The sequence below is a fragment of the Peromyscus leucopus genome, chromosome 12, assembly GCF_004664715.2.
Source record: "Peromyscus leucopus breed LL Stock chromosome 12, UCI_PerLeu_2.1, whole genome shotgun sequence".
NCBI classification, from domain to species: domain Eukaryota; kingdom Metazoa; phylum Chordata; class Mammalia; order Rodentia; family Cricetidae; genus Peromyscus; species Peromyscus leucopus.
In genome coordinates, this window is record NC_051073.1 from 7,017,480 (window position 1) to 7,037,204 (window position 19,725).

A 19,725-nucleotide genomic window follows, 5' to 3' on the forward strand; every position below is an offset into this window, starting at 1 on the left:
CCAATGTAGGGAACCTCGAGTGAAGAGTAGAGGTCTCTCAGACCTACATATCCCAGAACTGCAAGAAAAAGAAGTCCATAAGGGCATGCGGTATCTAAGTCCAATCCTTGGATGAATGTCAAGGTGACGACTGTTAGTCTCTAACTCCCCCCTCCCCTAGTCAAGTCTCCGCCCTCCCAGATCCCCAAGCGTGATTTTGCACAACAAGTTAAATAAAAGTAAACTGTTTATTAAAAGACACAGCAAAGATACAGATACAGAGATACATACAAAGATACAGATATATATATATTTACATATATATACAGTTTTGCTGTTCTCATGTGCACTGTATTTAGCAGCACAGTACTTAATCAGGCGGCATTTTAATGGGGTTGTTTTGACATTTGGCATTGTTACTGCGTCATTTTGACAAGATACAACTATTGCCTTGAGAAATTTCAATGTATAAATTCCACTCCTCCAACTTTTAATAGTAGCAAAGAGGGGAAGGAGAAGGGAATGGAGAACCAAGGCTGAACACTAGGTTAAACACAAGAATTCAAAAGGGCTAAGGTAGCACAAGGAAGGGAAAATTACTGAAATCAAAGGCTATCTGAAAACCCAGAGAAACAGTAAGAAACCATCACTTAAGGGCAATGGGCTATGTACCCAAGATGTTCACATCAGCCTACAATGACTTTCAATCCAGTTCTTGTGTTGAACCTGAGGATCTGCCTTCTCTCCCCTCAATCCCTCCATCCAATACACTTGCTACCACCAAAATCTAGAGCTATAGAGCCTTGAAGCAAAACGGGAAGCTAAATAGTTGTACCTTGGGCTACCTTCCCACAAGTGCATGGAGGGCCCAATGTTGGGTAGGGATGTGATAACACTTTTCTCTGCAATTCGATGCTTTTCACTTTGTGGCTTCGTTCCACAAAGTGAATTGCATCGAGTTACTGTCAAATGAGAAGCTGCGGGTTGTTTCATCTGTCGTTTAACCCGGCCCTGCCGTTTAACCCGGCCCTAAGAAGAGTGAAACAGAATCCAAATCAGATATAAAATAACAATAAAATGGAAGATTCAGATATAAAAACAAACATGTAGTATTCCTACTACTTACCTCTGAGGGCAAGCTGCTGCTGAACACATTATCATCATCTTTGTTTTCTTCGCCGTTTTTCTCTACAGGAACCCACTCTCCATAAACACTATCGGCTTCTTTTTTCCGATGCTGAGATCCAGATGACACAGGAAATTCCTTTGTTAATGTTACTTGGCTCTTTGGTGGAGTTGGCTTTGCTGCAGCAATCTAAAATACAGTATTTAATTAGAATCCATTACAGAGGACACCATAAATGTTTCTAAAGAACTTCAATAAAATCTAAAGGAAAGGGTGACTTTCATTTTTCTACAGTGCCAGGAACTGAACTTAGAGCCTCACACATCCTAGGCACCCACACTGCCACAGAGCCACATTCCCAGCCCTACTTTTAGAGGGAATGTTGTCAATACTCATCACAATATTTATATACTAATATTTATACTATTTGGTACATATAGTACTCAATATACTAAACTCCACAAGGGTTTCATCAGTCTGGAAGCACTTTACTAATACTCACATTCAGATTGAAAAAAATGGGCTTGGGTTCACTGAGTTTAAAGGGATGATGGTAAAAAGGAGGTTCTTCTTCCTCTTCATCCGAAACATGAGGTTTATTCACTATTACATCATCATCTTCTTTACTCTGTGCAATCTGTTTGCATTTCTTTAAAGTAAAAACAAACAAAAGATGAATAAAGTTTACACAAACAGCATGTAATTTTTTAAAAAGACTCACATAAGATCAATTTCAAGTAATCAACATTTGTAACAACTTATAGAACTATAATTTAGCTTACTAGATAGACTATTTAAACACACACTGGCTGCTCAGTCAGTCAACAACATTTATTGAGCACCTACTATGTGCAGAGCACTGTACTGGGCACTGTCTTGGGAAAAATTAAAAAAAAAAAAAAAAAAACAAGGAAGAAAAAGAGAAGAAAAAAGAAAGAAAGAAGGAAAAAAAAAAAGGTAAAGACATGGTCCCTGCTCCAAAGGAGCTTACAATCTAATACGAGACAAGGGTACATATACAAGAAGTAATTGAAGAACCTTTGTACAGAGGCAACACAATAACAAGTACAAACTGATATAATACAAACAGGGTACATAAGTGCTAAAAGAACAAAGGCTTAAGAGAGAATATTCAGGCAGGGTTTGAGAATCAAAGAATATTCCTTCCAGAGTTCTAAGCGCAATTTCCATAGTAAAGAGGAGGAAATGGGAAGGCAAGGAAAGTTATCTTGGTCAGGAGAGACTTGTCAGACAGGACAAGAGTGCTGAAGATGAGGCAAACCACAGCAGAACGCCAAGTGTCCAGAGTTTTAGATAAAGAGCCTGCATTCGGTAAGGAAGCAAGAGGCTTTTTGCTAGGTCTTTCTTTTTTAAGTTATAATTCATACTATAATGAATCTAAGCGAGGAAACAATCTTTATAATCCCCAAATGTATGGTAAAAGATTTTAAACATTTGCAGCAGGGTAAATAGTAACATGTCTCTCCATAAATGGTTTTTAAAATTTATTTCAGGACTGTAACTTAAGAATGGAAAATAAGGCATGATGGAGAGGGTGCAATTGATGCAGTCCAACATAGAAAGTCAATCCCTTCCTCAGAAGCAAAGGAACAGGTTCCATTTATAAAAAAGGTTAAGAGTAAATTTTAGTAGACCTGTCTATACAAGCAGAATTTGTCACATCTATTATCAATTGAAAATATTACAATAGAATTAAAAAGCTCAATTAGCCAAAAACACAAGAGTGTATCAAGCATGTAACCAATGGGAACAGAATATGTTGACAGTGGCAGGCTGGCATAAGGCTAGCCAATAACAAGTTTCAGTATATGAAACAGTGTGTTATTTCTGGATCCTAGCAGCAATATTTCAGCGTCTTCCCCCCACACACACACAAAAAATATTAAAGTAAAACAAAGCTTCCCCAAAAAAGCCTTAATTTCAAAAGATCAATTTTTTTAAAAACAAAAATAAGTATATTTAAAATATGTTACTGCCAAAACCCGAACCGCAGGAAGAACTGATAATGGCCGGCCATTATCGCCAATGGCTGGTACCAAACAGCCAAAACCCGAAATGTTGATGCGAAAGAAGTTCCTTTCAGGCAATGGCCAGCTATTCTCATTAATTTCCAAGCTCCGGTGGCAAAAGATCATTTCTGAAGATTGTCTGTGTCTTTGCGTATATGCAGTACACTCTTGGCGATCAGTGAACACGTCGTGAATGGAAACGAAACTGTAGGCGAGCTTCTGCGTGTTGCTCACTCAACACCTCCTCCATTCAAACGAACCGTTCCACTCCTCAGTCAGTTTGGCTTCTAAAACTGGAAAGCAAAAGTAATGGGAAGTAACTTTTTAGCTGGCGGAGCTTAGCCATCCCGGATAATGGCCTGCTAAACAGAGCTTCTGCCGCTGCCACATCTGTATTTCGGGTTTTGGGCACTCGGTGCCAGCCATTATCAGTTCAGCCCACAATTCAGGTTTTGGCACGCTCCAGAGTCAACATCCATGGAATAATCCATTTAAGAATGAAAACAAAGTCTGTCTAGCTTACCTCAGTTAGTTCTTCTATGGTAGCTCCTCCAGACTTTTTAGCAACTTTCTCTTCTATTGTAGGTGGAGGTGCAGGCTTTAGGTTTGGTGGTAAAGGAACACCAGCCTTAGCACACATGGCAGCTGCATTAGCTTTGGCTATTTCAAGTAATTGAGCCTTATCTGTAAGAGGAAAAAGACAAGAAGCAGTTTTCCTAAATGCTCTACATTTTTGTTCTATCTCAAGTATCATATACAGTAAAATTAAAGGCATCAGAATTCTGCCCTAAGTTACAGCCAGAACAAGGTAAATGGGCCCTTTTCAACAAGTAACACTATTTGTTTCCAATTCAAATGCTACACACAATAGCTTACTATAAGTCTATGATGATCACCTAGCCACAAATTATAAGGCAGAAGTTTGCCAAAAGCAACATTATTTCCTAAAACTAGTATAACCATACATAAACCATTCTCATTTCGTGCTAGGGATGCAGCTTAGTTGAAGAATGCTTAGTGAGCATGCACAAGCATGCTCAAAGCCCAGTATTACAGAAAACTGCGATCCCAAGCACTTGGGAGGTAGAGGCAGTAGTACCGGACTTTTCAGGTCAACCTCAGCTACATAGTGGGCTACAAAGTTAGTCCCTGCCACCCACACCTCCCCCCTCCCTCTCTGACAAATCTCACTCTAATCTGACAACAACTTAATCCCTTATTAAGCCCCAAGTGCCATCTCTTTCAGGAAGCCTTAAACTGAGTAAGAACTAACACTCCTTCCCACTGTGCAAATGTGCCCCTACACCGTTAGTACTAGGGCAGTCACCACACTTCCTCTAAGTTTTGTCCTTTGGATAAAGGAGTACATTCTAGCAGCTTCCTTCACTAACTTACAATCACTCAGAGTTATTACTTGTTCCTCAGTTCTGAGATAAAAAGACATCAGAAAACTCTTGTCAAACTGAATACAAATTCTGCTGTCTTGTCTTTTTCTTTAAAGACTGCCCTATCCAAAAAATTACCCGCCAGGTAATCATACTTTAAGTTTTAATAAGAAAGAGCTTTTCTTCTTTTTTCGGTTTTTCTGTGTATCTCTGGCTGTCCTAGAACTCACTCTATAGACCAGGCTGGCCTCGAAATCAAGAGATCTGCTTGCCTCTGCCACCCGAGTGCAGGGATTAAAGGTATATGCCACCACTGTCCGGCTAGAAAACATTTACTTTTAAAGTAAAAGACAGATTCTTAATTAATGATTGCCACTTCGTTAAATAAGTTGCATCATTCATCCAGTTCACTCTCAGATATAAAATTTCCTAATTTCAATAACCAATCATATTACTCAGAATAACCTTCCCATTTAACAATCCTAGCTTGCCATTTTAAGATATGAAAGCTAAAGTCTGGCATGGTGGCTCAGCCTGTAATCCCAGCTAACAAGAGCCTGAGGAAAGATCACAGCCACTTTGGGCTGGCTACATGGGAAATTCCATGCCAATATGAACTACAGACTAAGACCCCGTCTCTAAAAAAAAAAAAAAGCCAAACAAAGAAAACAACTACTAAATGAGAAATTTTCAAATTCTGCTTATTTGCAAAGCCATGTGTTGAAATATGTACAAGGCTTCTCCAGCTCCAACTTTTTTAATTGGGGTGAAATAACAAGGACAGAAACATCAAGGCTCTGCAGACTCCCCATAGCATATCTTTTTAACCTTTCCAGTATACTCACTTCCCCTTCATTTTCTAAGCACAACTGAGTATCTAAACCAACAACCAACAATACTCCATTTGACTCAAGATCATCAGAAATCAAGCTTAACTCATACTCTATTACAATGTAAAACATGACTCACCCAAATCTGTTAGACGTTTGGGTGATCTGCCTCTTTCAGAAGACCTGGATCTTTTACGACGAATGGGAGATCTACTAAACCTTCTTCTCAAAGGTGTTCTTGATCGCCTTAATCTGACTGGCGATATACTGAAGCTTCGTCTTCTTACCACAGATCTTGATCTTCTCCTGCGGCTCGGGGTGCGGCTCCTGCGGCTGGGGGTGCGGCTCCTGCGGCTGGGGGTGCGACTCCTGCGGCTGGGGGTGCGGCTCCTGCGGCTGGGGGTGCGGCTCCTGCGGCTGGGGGTGCGGCTCCTGCGGCTCGGGGAAATGCTGAAACTCCTCCTTCTACCAACAGATCTAGACCTTCTCCGCCGACTAGGAGTGTGACTCCTACTCCGCCGACTTGGAGTTCGACTCCGAGCTCGAACTGTTTTCCGGTTGTCCCGGGAACTTGATCTTTTCCTCTTCCTTTCTCTGGACTTGGATCTGTGCTTTGGAGATCTCTTGCGCTTCTCTTTTGATACAGACCGTCTTCCTCTAGACTTAGATCTTGATCTGCTACTCCTTCTCCTGCGTCTTGAACGTGACCGTGAACGTGTCTGAGAACGATGAGACTTGGACTTAGATGACCTCTTCCTTGCTCTAGAACGAGACTCACTGGTACGCTTGCGTGACTTATGTTCAGAAGACTTGGAACGCTTACTCCGAGACCTTAATGAAGAGTCCCTTTTCTTCTCTTTTTCACCTTTGTCACGGTTTTTATTTTTCTTGCTTTTTTCATGTGTGTCCTTAACTTTTACAAAAATTTCATAATCATCCTTTTCCTCTGAAGAAGACTCTGAAGCTCTTTCTGGTATACTAATTACAACTGGACTGGCAGCCAATTTGTCCCGTTCACTTTCACTTGCAAGTAAAGGTCCTTCAATGCCAGCTCTAAGGCTTGTAAGACGTTCCATGTCCTTAGGAAGTAATGGTCTCACTAAGTCAGCTTCATTAATCTCATCAATGCTGGCAGGATATACTGAATCAGGAACTGTTTCTTTATTGGGAAGAGGTACTTCTTTATCTTCACTGCTTTCTTTAGGGCTAGGAGCAACTGCTACTGTCTGGTCACTGTCTTTTATAGGTAACGAGTCTTCTGTATCCTTACAAACAAGATTTGTAGATGGCAAATCAAGGTGAATGTCTTTAGCAGGCAAAGGTCCCTCTATGTCAGCTTCACTGCCACCACTGGGGCTGGTGGAAATCACCATGTCGTGTTCAGTATCTTGAGTAGTTAAAGATATTTCAACATCATATTTACTATCTAAACTGGGAACAGATGCTGTGACAAATTCCAACCCCTTATTAGTTCCCATTGTGTCTGGTTCCAGAGCAAGTTGGGAAGACAGACTTCTTCCTACATCAGCTTCACTAACAGCAGGACAGGTATCCAATTCTGTGACTTCCTTTGTCTCGATGACGGGCAAAACTTTCTCTTCACTTGTTTCACCAACAGGACCAATGGCAGCAGCACACACTGTATTATGCTCCACATCTTTAGCAATGAAATGACTGTTCATAGCAAGTTCTGCATTTCTATCATATTCATTTTCATACAAGTCATTTTTCAAGTGTCCTCCATCATGTGGCTCTTCACCTGGATGCAACATAATCTCCTGCACGCCAACCTCTGGACCAAGACTTGGATCACCAGAAAGTAAATTCATTCCTTTCATAACATGTGATGACAGAACACTGGACTCCACTACTGTTGGTGAAGACTCTAAAGCCATCTCAGGTGATATTATTTGAGTATGCTCCAAAACTGTGACAGCAGGTTCTGAAATTGCCACAGTAGGTTCCTGGACAGGAACACATGGTTCTGAAACAACCATAACAGGTTGAAGGACTGATACTGCTGGTTCCAAGACAGGCACAGAAGGCTCCAGGGAAGAAACACCTGACCCTGCAGTTGTAGCATGCTCTGGGTCAGCCAAAGCTGGGAGCTCCGGGACAGCCACAGGAGGTTCTGAGACAGGCATGGAGGAAAGCTCTGGAGTAGTCATAGCAGGAGGCTCTGGGGCAGCCACAGTAGCAAGTTCTGGAACAGCCACAGTGGGGGTTTCTGGAACAACCATAACGGGAGGTTCTGGGTCAGCCACAGGAGGAAGTTCTGGGACGGCAACAGCAGGAGATTCTGGGGTAGTCATAGTGGGAGGTGCTGGGACAGCCATGGATTGCAGCTCCAGACTGCTCTCTGCTGGCTGTGAAATGGTTACTGCTGGCTCCAGGAGGGACATAGACACCTCCGCCATAGCATGTCCTGATGGCCGAATGGAATCATATGTTTCTGATGTCTCCGACATAGCAGAAGGCTCTGATAACACAGCTGGTTCAGCTGACATGGTAGCCTCAGAAACCATGTAAGTCACTGGTCTCTCTGTAACCATTTCATGTTCTGCTACTACAGCAGACTCAACTGGTGCTGATAGAACTGAAGATTCTGGCTCTTGTGCAGGTTCTGCAACAGTCATAACAGCCTCTGATGCTAACATTGAAGTCTCTGATTCTGACACTGAATAACTAGCAGGTACTGCCAAAGGCTCTGAAATCTCACTTTGACTCACAGGAGGCTCAGGCTGTGCTACAGATTCTTCAGTAGGTAATGTTACCTCTGTAGGCCAAGTATTGTCAGCTGTTAATACCGATTGCTCGGCAGATAATGCTGAACCTTCTGGTGGTTCCTCAGGAGGCAATGGTGGTGTCATTGGTGGTTCCTCAGGTGGCAATGGTGGCATTGTTGGGGGCTCTTCAGGAGGCAAAGGAGGCACCATATATGCCTCCGCATAGGAGTCAGTGTAAGAATCAGTATAAGAATCAGCTGCCATAGACATCATTGATCGATCAGTGTAAGATGACATCATAGATCGGTCAGCTGCAGAGTACGATGACATCATAGACCGGTCAGCTGCAGAGTACGATGACATCATAGACCGGTCGGCACCCATGGACATCATAGATCGATCAGCCATAGGGGACATCATGGAGCGCTCGTAAGCTGACATCATAGAGCGTTCATAAGCTGACATCATAGAACGCTCAGCCATAGGTGACATCATGGAGCGCTCGTAAGCTGACATCATAGAGCGCTCATAGGCTGACATCATTGAGCGTTCAGCCATCGGAGACATCATAGAGCGTTCATAAGACATCATAGAGCGCTCATAAGATGACATCATGGAACGTTCTGCAGCATAGGACATCATCATAGAGCGTCTAGATGCTAACATCAAGGGTCTAGGTGCTAACCTGTATGGCCTAGGTGCTATTCTATAGGACCTGGGTGCTATTCTGTAGGGTCTAGGTGACATCCTATAGGGATCAGGAGTTAGTCTGTAGGGATCATGGCCTAATCTATAGGGGTCCTGTCCTAACCTATAAGCATCATGGCCTAACCTATAGGGGTCATGACCCAACCTATAGGGATCCTGAGCTAATCTGTAAGGATCCTGAGCTAATCTATAAGGATCAGGAGATTTTGAACCCATCATAGCAGAATCTTGGGTACTAGATGCTAACATTTGGGCATCCATAGTACCAGATGCTAACATCTGAGCATCCATGGTGCCAGAAGCTAGCATTTGAGAATCCATAGCACCAGATGCTAACATCTGGGAGTCCATGGAACTGGTGGCTAACATCTGGGAGTCCATACTGCTGGTTGCTAACATCTGGGAGTCCATGGAGCTGGTTGCTAACATCTGGGAGTCCATAGAGCTGGTTGCTAACATCTGGGAGTCCATACTGCTGGTTGCTAACATCTGGGAGTCCATAGAGCTGGTTGCTAACATCTGGGAGTCCATGGAACTGGTTGCTAACATTTGGGAGTCCATGGAACTAGTCGCTAACATCTGGGAGTCCATGGAGCTAGTTGCTAACATCTGGGAGTCCATGGTGCTAGAGGCTAACATCTGGGAGTCCATGGTGCTAGACGCTAACATCTGGGAATCCATGGTATTGGATGCTAGCATCTGAGAATCCATAGTGTTGGATGCTAGCATTTGGGAGTCCATGGTGTTGGATGCTAACATATGGCTCTCCATGGTGTTAGAAGCTAACATATGGGATTCTTGGGCCATCAAGGGATCCACTCCTACTGTTACAGAAGTCTCCCCCACCAATGTAGTAGGCAGCTCCTGTGCTACCGTATTATAGGATTCCAGCGCTGTCGTCGAGGGCACCTCCAGAGACTGCGACACGGTCATCGTTGACAGCTCCGATGTTGTCACCACGGACTGAACAGAGATCTCCAGCGCCACAGTTGCCACGGGCTGCCCAGGCAACTCTGGCGCCCCAGGTTGCCCTGGTAACTCCAGCACCCCTGTTGCCAGGGGCTGCCCCAAAAGCTCCAGTGCTCCAGCTGCCCCAGACTGCCCCGAGAACTCCAGTGCCCCAGTTGCCATAAGCTGCCCAGGCAACTCCAGTGCCCCAGTTGCCACGGGCTGCCCTGACAACTCCAGTGCCCCAGTTGCCGAAGGCAGCCCTGACAACTCTGACACCCCAGTCACTGAAGGCTGCCCAGACAACTCCAGAGCTGTGGTTGCCACTGGCTGTCCTGGCAACTCCAGCACCATCGCTGCCTCCGGCTGCCCCAGCAACCCTGTTGCTGTTGTCACCTCAGGATGCCCAGGATGTTCCACCGTCGTCATCGCCACAGGCTGCTCGAACTCTGTCGTCGTCACAGGTTGTTCGGTCAACTCCATTGCTACTGTTACTGCAGGTTGCCCTGTCAATTCTACTGCCGCTGAAACTGCAGGTACCCCTGGCATCTCCTGTGCCATCACAGGTGGCTCTGGTACCTCCTGTGGTGGCTCCAACCCCACGGATGGCGCTGGAGGCCCTGGCAATTCCTGCAACAATGGTGGCACTGGTGTCACAGAGGGCCCCGGCAACTCAGGCACTACTGTGGCAGGGGGCCCTGGCAACTCAGGCACTGGGGTAGAAAGGGGCCCTGACAACTCTGGCACTGGGGCGGCAGAGGGCCCAGGCAACTCCAGCACTGGAGTCGCAGGGGGCCCCTGCAACTCCAGCATGGAGGTCGCAGGTGGCCCCGGCAACTCCAGGGCTGAGGCCACCGACGACTCCTGCAGCTCCACCGCTGTGCTCTTCGGCAGCTCCAGTGACTCCTGAGGTCTTGTCAAGGATGAATCTGCCATCTCCGATGGTGCTTCTGCAGGCTGCTCTGGCAATCTTAGTGCATCAGTTGTAGATGACTCTGGAAAATCCATTGTTGATGTGCTTGGTTCAGGGTGCACCTCAGTGGGTGTCTCTGATACTATCATGAGGGTTTCTGACGGCTCAAGCACTTTTGCTACGGGAAGCTCTACCGGCGTGGTCTTTGACAGCTCTGGAGCGGTAGTCTCCCAAGAAGACTTCAGCACAGACTTCTGATACTCCACTGACATTGTTACAACGGGCTCAGGTGACTTCAGCGCTGCTGCAGCTGCAAAGGAATCCAGAATCTTGGTTGGGGACGGTTCCATCATTACTGACTCAGGCTGCTCAGACTGCTCTGAGATGAATGGTGCAGATCCAAAGGACAGTTCTGCAGGCTGGGGAGCAGGCTTCGGAGTCTCCAACATATGTGACTCCTGAACCTCCACCGATCCTACTGGAGGTTCCAGCACTAGAGGGGTTTCACTGGCCTCAGAAAAGCCAAATGCTCTTACAGGATGTTCCAGTGCCATTGCTGAAGATTCAGAATCAAACTTTAAAAAGGAATCAGATTCTAGATCAACACTCCCATCATGATGAGATTTCAACTTGGACTCAGGTTCTTCTGGTTGCCTTTTGTATTTTTTTTCCTTTTCTTTCTTCTTTTTCTTCTTTTTGTTTTTGTGCTTTTTATGCTTCTTTGACTTTTTGGTGGGAACTTCATCAGTAGGATCTGTTTGTACAGACACACATCTACTTTTTCTGGAGGCCTCCTTCAAGTCTGAAAGTAATGAAAACTTGTCAGCCATTCCCCAAAGTAGATTCATACAAACTGCCACTTGTTTCATTTACACGTAGCAGTCATTGTATAATTAATCTTACTGTAAATAAAATTTATAAAATAATCTATTGTCTATTAGCCAGTAAAGCTGAGGCTGCCATTTCTCCAGGATTTATAAAACTAAAATCATGAAAATAAATTCTTGGTCTAACACAAAAACCTATTTAGAACTAAATGAATGTTTTAAGGTAGGATATAGCTCAAGGGCAGAGTGTTTGCTTGGCATGTAAAGAGACTTAGCTTCAATTTTTACCCCTAGTGACGGTAGGGGGACGTGGGGTGTTTCACTAAAATCTAAAGTTCTTTTTTTCCTCAGTCAATGAAACAGCTCAGTGTGTAAAAACACTTGTAGACAAACCTGATGGTCTGAGTTCAATCACCAATATGATAGAAGAAAACAACTCCACAAATTACCTCTGACTTCCACAAATAAGGCAGTCCACATACGCATGGCTGTTTACACATGCATGCATGGATAGCTACCCACTCACATGTGGGCACAAAAACATACAATATTTTGAAGATCATTCTTTTCTTCAGCTGGGTATGATGGCACATGCCTTTAATCCCAGCATCCTGTAGGCAGAAGCTGGCAGGTCTTGGTGAGTTCAAGGCCAGCTTGGTTTACAAAATTCCAGGCCCAGTCAGAATTACAAAGTAAGGCCTTCTCTCAAAAAAAGGAACCCCCCACAACCTTTTTGTTCTCAAATTATAGCAAGTTTTTTAAAATTACATCAATGAATTTACTTCATATTTTGTTTCAATTTCTATTAAAAGAAAACAACTCCCATTACACGACTAATAAGATTAATGTCCAAAGATAAAAAAAAAAGTCTCTCATTTAAATAACTTCTACTAATATTTCATTAGCCATCATTTACACAGGAATTGATATGTCACTCACTCGGCTTAAAATTTGATAATCCTGGGGCTAAAGGGATGGCTCAGTGGTTAAGAGCACTGGCTGCTCTTCCAGAGGACCTGAGTTCAGTTCCCAGCACCCACATCAGGCAGATCACAGGAGATCTGACACTTTCTTCTGGTTCCCAGAGACACCTGCACATTTTCACACACATGTAATTAAAAAAATTTTTTAAGCCAGGCAGTGGTGGCGCACGCCTTTAGTCCCAGCACTCGGGAGGCAGAGGCAGGCGGATCTCTGTAAGTACGAGGCCAGCCTGGGCTACAAAGTGAGATCCAGGAAAGGCACAAAGCTACACAGAGAAACCCTGTCTCGGAGAAAAAAAAATTAAAAATTGATAAATCTTAAGGAAATGCTAGTCAAATATACCAGGGATTCCTACTATTGAAGAAAAAAATACCAACACTAAACATTATATCAGAAGAAAATGAATCATTTTCTATTGCTTATTTCACAGCATAGAATGATAGTTTATACCTAAACAAACAAGAATGCCAGAGCCATGATCTAAGCAAGACTAGCTGTTACTTTAATCCGTATCTTATCAGAGAGAACCATACCACACACCTAGTTCCTACAATTAATAATTTATTTTTGTAGTTAATCACAGACACTTCATTTTTTTTAAATTATTTTCTTATTGGGTTTTGCCTATATGTATATCTGTGTGAGGATGTTGGATCCTGGAGTTACAGACAGTTGTAAGCTGCCATATGGGTGCTGGGAATTGAACCAAGTCATTTGTAAGCACCCATTATTTAATCAATTCCAAAAAGGAAATACTACGCAATGACTGTGCTTCAACTTGCTTTGTACAAACAAGTCAACTTCTTTTTTTGTTTTATTTTTTTGAGACATGGTTTCTCTGTGTTTCCTTGGCTGTCCTGGAAATTGTTCTGTAGACCAGGCTGGCCTTGAACTCAGAGAGATTCACCTGCCTCTGCCTTCTGAGTGCTGAGATTAAAGGTGTGTGCCCACCACGACCTAGCACAAGTAAGTCAACTTCTAAGCATGGGATTTAAAACAAAATCTAAGGTGTCTTAAAACACACTAAAGATGGGCTGGAGAGATGGCTCAGAGGTTAAAAGCACTGACTGCTCTTCCAGAGGTCCTGAGTTCAATTCCCAGCAACCACATGGTGGCTCACAACCATCTGTAATGAGATCTGGTGCCCTCTTCTTCTGGTCTGCAGTCATATATGCTGTATACATAATAAATATAAAAAAAAGTTTATTAAAAAAAATCTTCAAAAAAAATTAAAAAAAAAAAAAAACACTCAAGATTTAGTTTAGGATATTGCACCTTACCAAATTGATACTCAGGAGCTAGAACAATGTGCTTAAGAAATTGTACTGCTCTTGCAAAGGAACCTGGTCAGGTCTCAACACCCACTTGATGGCTCACAACTCTCTGAACTCCAATCCATAGGATTCAATACTCTTGCCTTCCTCAGGCACCAGCCACACACAAGCTACATTTCCATATACCCAAACACATTCATATATGCAAAATAAAAATTAGGAGAAAAAAAGACACCAAAACCTATCTTAAAAAGAGCTGATATTAATACAATCCTTCAAAGAAGACACATATAGCCGGGCAGTGGTGGTGCACGCCTTTAATCCCAGCATACGGGAAGCAGAGCCAGGGTTCAAGGCCAGCCTGGACTACCAAGTGAGTTCCAGAAAAGGCGCAAAGCTACACAAAGAAACCCTGTCTCAAAAAACCAAAAAAAAAAGACACATATAGAAAAATCCTGCCATTTTAGTCACAACAAAACTGAATTAAATAGAGATTAAAAAATCTTATTTTACCAGTAAGTCAAGAAAGGAAAGTGCTCCAATGTCCATGTTTGAATATAACTGTTTTCAAAGGAGGAGCTCAAGACACTATAAAAAAAGATTAACCTAGCCAGGCATGATGGCGTAGGCCTTTAATCCCAGCCCTTGGGAGGCAGAGGTGGGTGGATCTCTGTGAGTTCAAGGCCAGCCTGGTTTACAGAGTTCTAGGACAGACTCCAAAGCTACAGAGAAACCCTGTCTTGACAAACAAACAAACAAACAAAGAGATTAACCTAGAAACAGTGCTATCAACATTAGCAATTTTTAGACTTCTAAAGTTACCCTCGACGTACCTGGCTTGTATCGCAGTTCTGTGTCTAGGACCCCAGAAAGGACTTCCTCTATCTTCTGCACGATCTCTTCGTTTGGGAGACTCCGCGTCGAGGCGGCTGTGTCACCTGCCTGGCTTCCTTCAATAGGTGCGTTTGTTTCCCCATTCAGCTGGCCTTCACTCCTTCCGCTTCACAAGAGAAAGTTTAATTTTCATGAATACTTTTATCATACCATGATTCAACATTAACAACCTAGTTAACATAATCTTACATTACACTATATTGCCCATACAACTCACAATTTTCTAGTTCATGTGTTTGCCATTAATAATTCTTAACACTATATACTCAGATGGAATGCTTTTATTTTTACACAAAGTTTTCAGAACTGTGATAGAAAAAAGTCCTTAAAAGCATTTTTTCTAAGTTTTAAAATAAACTAATGGGCTATCGAGATGGCTCGGTGTTTAAGAGCACTGGCTGCTATTCTAGAGGACCCAGGTTCAATTCCCAGCACCCACATGACAGCTCACAACTGTCTATAACTCCAGTTCCAGAGATCTGACACTTTCATACTAATGCACATAAAATAAAATTAAATAAATTAAACAAAAAAAACTAACTTAAAGCTTTCAGTTACCTAAGTACTAATGAGCCAATACACAAAGAAAAATAGATGACCCAACATTATGGTAGAAAGTGTGGCCACAATAAAGTCACCCCTGTACACTGTTAACAACCAGTCAAGGCAGACACTGGGTAAAAGGTTACTTGTAGCCTTTCATCAGGTTCAGATTTTGAGTGAAATGTCTTTGAATTTAAAAAGGAAATAGTATCCAGTAATTTACACCTATTAAAAATTCTGCACCTAAACAATTTCTGTAATTCAAGAAATTCACACAGAACTAGTTTATACTAATAGTAAAAAGGTAAATGGCTTAACCTATTTTCAGATCACAGGACCAAAGAATGTTACTGTAGATAAAACAAGGTCACTCATGCAAACATTTTTACTATTTTTGTGTACACTTGCAAAAAAATTTAACTCATTCAGTTTCAACTAGACTTTTACTAACTGAATATAAAAACTACTACCTAACAATTTCATTGGAGAAACAAAAACACTTTAGTGAGGAATGATTGGTTTTCCAATAAATAACATTTAAAAATACTGACTAGGGCCACTTTTTGTTTTGTTTTTAAGACAAAGTTCTCACTATGTAGCCCTGGCTGGTCTTGAACTTAACAAGATCTGCCCACCTCTGTCTAACTGCTGGGGCTGACAGCATGCACATCTGGCCTGCCACATATTTTTAAAAAATCATGCAATCTTAACGAAACTCTACAATCAGGATTATTATTCTGTTTCTATAAATGGAAGAAATGTATCTGTACACAATAAATTGTGTATTTTGGTCATCTAAATGTTGGTCTCACCATCTATACTAATGAGTATATAAGCAAACAAATGGGGGAAAAATAGCTCGCTGGCATGGCAAACCAAAAAAAGTTTTAGACCTATAGTGAGTGCCCTAGAGCATGCTGCTTGTTGTAATGCTCTTTGCAGACTTCGTAACACAACTATTTTACACTTTTTCTAAGCATTTATACATACATACCCTGGTGTTTTTTTTGTTTGGGTTTTGAGACAGGTCTCTCTATTCTGTCTGGCCTGGAACTCACTACTTTAGAGCAACTCATAGGGATCTTTCTGACTCTGCCTCCTGAGCACTAGGATTCAGGAGCTGGGCATGATGACAACTCGGCCATTGTGAGGCAGAGGAAGGCAGATCTATGAAAAAAAGACCCCTCCGGCTGGGCAGTGGTGGCACACACCTTTAATCCCAGCACTTGAGAGGCAGAGCCAAGTGGATCTCTGTGAGTTCGAGGCCAGCCTGGGCTACAGAGTGAGTTCCAGGAAAAGCTCCAAAGCCACACAGAGAAACCCTGTTTTGAAAAACCAAAAAAATAAAAAATAAAATTTTTTTTTAAAAAAAGACCCCTCCCCCAAAATTTGTGGTTTTTCAAGACAGGATTTCTCTGTGTAGCCCTGGCTGTCCTAGAACTAGCTCTGTAGACTAGGCTGGCCTCGAACTCACAGGGATACACCTGCCTCTGCCTCCCAAGTGCTGGGATCAAAGGTATGCAACACCACTGCCCAGCCAATAATTTCTTCTTAAAGCTACCAGGATGTTAATTACAATTACTGAAAAGCAACTAGAATTTCAAGCCACTTTGGTATTCAACAATGTGTCCTGAAAAGGAATTTAAGTAGTTATGAAAAATGTTGAAATTATTGAGACTTCAAAAGACATAATAGTATGATCACATTAAGAGAAGACATATGGCTGAGCGGTGGTGATGTACGCCTTTGATCCCAGAAACTGGAAGGCAGAGGCAGGAGGATCTCCAAGTTCGAGGCTAGCCCTGTCTATAGAGTGAGTTCCAGAGCAGCCAGAGCTGTTACAAAGAAACCGTCTCAAAACCCATCCTCCAAAAAAAGAGAGAAGACATGTTCATATTGGAGGAAAGAATCTAATTTGAGTAGTTAGTTAATTTTGTTTTCTCTTTTATGGTTTCTAAGTGTTCTACTACATCAACAACCAAGAAAAAGCCATCCCTCATAGTGTAATAAGAAGCTATAAAAACACTGGAGGGGTGGTCACAGACCTTTAATCCCAGCCCTGGGGAGGCAGAGGCAGGTGGATTTGTGATTTTTTGAGGCCAGTCTGGTCTATATAATGAGTTCCAGGACAGCCAGGAGCCAGGGCTACATAGAGAAACCCTGTCTCAAAAACAAAACAAGGGGGGGGGGGCTTATTAAAACAAGTAAATACAATTAGTACAGGAAACTACTTAAACTTTCAGAAGGGTGGCTGTGGTAGCACAGGACATTAATCCCAACAGAGGCAAGCAGATTCCTGTGAATTCAAAGCCAGCCTGGTCTACATAGTGAGTTCTAGATCAGCCAGAGCTACATAGTGATACCCCGCCTCAAAACAACAAAAAGAGCCGGGAGGCAGAGTCAGGCGGGTCTCTGTGAGTTTGAGGCCAGCCTGGGCTACAGAGTGAGTTCCAGGAAAGGTGCAAAGCTACACAGAGAAACCCTGTCTCAAAAACAACAAACAAACAAACAAAAACAACAAAAAGAAGTTTCCCTCGTTTATGTTTTGTCTCATTAAAAAAAAAAAAAAACTTGCCAATGCCTCAAAATGTTTTGTTTTTTAAAAAGGCAACATAGTGGGGATATATATAGTCCTACTTAAAAAAAAAAAAATAGCTGGATGGTGGTGTCACACATCTTTAATGCCAGCACTCAGGAGGCAGAGGCAAGTGAATCTCTGAGTTCAAGGCCAGCTTGGTATACAGAGCGAGTTCCAGGACAGCCACCTATACAGAGAAACCCTGTCTCAGAAAAACTAAAAAGGAAAAAAAAAAAATCCAGGGAAGTGGTAGTAGCTCAAGATTGTGATCCCACCCATCACTTAGGAGGTGATGAGTGGAAGGCCTGTTTCAGCTACATGACAAGGCTGTACACAGTGATATTAGAGCCTGTCCACAAGAAAGGGGGAAAAAAGAACGAAAAAAAACCTACTTCTTGAAAAAAAAAAACAAAAAACAAAAACCGAAAATTCCAGCAATAAAATATTATTGACCAATAACCCTTGCTAATAATATAATTTAGGCACATAATTTACAACTGCTTATCAGCTGATTTTCTAATTCACATATTACTGTTCTCAACTTACAACATTCGTAAGAACATTTTTAACTTGGAATATTACTTTTCAAGAACACTTTCTTACCGTATTTTAAAGAAATGGTGATTTTATACGAAACAAACAACTAAAAGAAAACCATTTAACATAACCCGCACTATTTTCCGGAGTAAACAACTTTGGAAATTTCTTCCACCTGAAATTTTGGGAACCAAGGCTCATCTCTTAAGTCTACTAGCAGCGACAAAAACAGCGTGATGTTCTTCGAATCTGTCCATTAAGTCAGAGTAGCAAGAAAAATAAGAGATCAACACAGAGAGTCCACTTTCTACTTAATAAATTAAGCAGTCACTACTCTCAAAGCCGCCTTGTATGCCTCTGTCGAGTATTTTATCGTGCGTCTTATACCGAACTGAGACGTTTTAGTTTACAACTGTTACAAGGGTGCTATCCGGTCTAAAGCACGGGGCACTAACTGGGGCTCGAGTAGTCTAATACACAGACTCCGGCCGCCAAACGATCTGAAGCGTACAATAATAATGAAGTTTTAAGATTACCCAAGAAGCGGCCGTTAGAGACCCTTTCCGGCCATGGACACCGGCCGGCGAAATGCGCGGAGGCGGGGAGGGGGAGGGGAAAGGCGGCGGCGGAGGAGGAGCTGGGGAAGGAACTAGGCCCGTCCCCGGTGGACGCTGGGCCTCGGAGTCGCTGAAGGGTAGGGGGTCTCCGAACGAAAGAAAGGTGAACGTCTCTAACTCGAGGAAAGACATGGCGTGTGCGAGCACCACGGCAGGGGCGACCTTTCTCGAAAGGAGCGAACGGAAGACTGGGGGGATGGCCCGGAAAATGGAGCCCGGGCCCAGGCGGGGCCGTAGCGGGGCCTGAGCCGAGAAACGACGGCGCCTCCGTGAAAGATGCCACGGAAGGATAGGCGAGGCCCTAACAGCCCGCGAGGGGCAGAAAAGTCTGGGGAGAGTTTACCTGGAAAGCTCCTGTTGTATTTCCCGGAATTTACTGACCACGAAAGACCTAAAAACCTGCTCGATGTCGGCCGCCATGGCGTCCGCTCCGTTCTCTCAACTCCTCCTCGCTAGTCCTCCAGGCTCCCAGCATGCCTCTGGAGGAGGCGCAGCGGCCAATTCCTTTTATCCCTTCCCTCATTGGCTGGTAGGGGCGCGTCCGGCCGGGCACGCTCCACCCACGAGCCAATCAGCGAGCACCGCCCCGCTCTCCTCCGCTGTCTCTGAGCCGCTGGGGTAGAGGTGCTGACGTTTGCGCCGCGCACCAACGGGTCCGCCATGTTAGTGTTTGACGCAGGCGCCATTACAGGAGAAGTCGCTCCCGAGACGACCGTGCCCCGCTTCGGCTGCTGCTCCCCTCAGCCTGCGGGGACTTTTTAAGAGGCTTTCCCTAGCGAGTAAATAATGCTCGAGATTGGAGGCCGTGAAGCAAGGGGGACAATGA

The 19,725-nt window shown here is 43.4% G+C and overlaps 1 protein-coding gene across 8 annotated transcripts in view; it reads right to left on the bottom strand.

Moving 5' to 3' along the window:
* Son (SON DNA and RNA binding protein) overlaps positions 1–19,526 on the bottom strand; it is a 34,189-nt gene extending 14,663 nt beyond the window's left edge. For 5 of the 8 annotated variants that reach the window (XR_005092505.1, XM_028877083.2, XM_028877085.2 and 2 more), the window contains exons 1-6: positions 19,243–19,526; positions 14,564–14,730; positions 5,490–11,447; positions 3,659–3,819; positions 1,608–1,754; positions 1,106–1,294 (exon numbers count right to left, since the gene is read on the bottom strand). Coding sequence is in view for 7 of the 8 variants with exons in the window: in XM_028877083.2 (XP_028732916.1) it covers positions 1,106–1,294; positions 1,608–1,754; positions 3,659–3,819; positions 5,490–11,447; positions 14,564–14,730; positions 19,243–19,319 (6,699 nt within the window). In the remaining variant the exon portion in view is untranslated. Of the gene's footprint in view, positions 1–80; positions 1,009–1,105; positions 1,295–1,607; positions 1,755–1,918; positions 3,429–3,658; positions 3,820–5,489; positions 11,448–14,563; positions 14,731–19,242 lie in introns of those variants that run through there. The other 3 variants (XM_028877088.1, XM_028877091.2, XM_028877092.2) reach the window with 3 other exon arrangements.
* Positions 19,527–19,725: the final 199 nt, after the last annotated feature.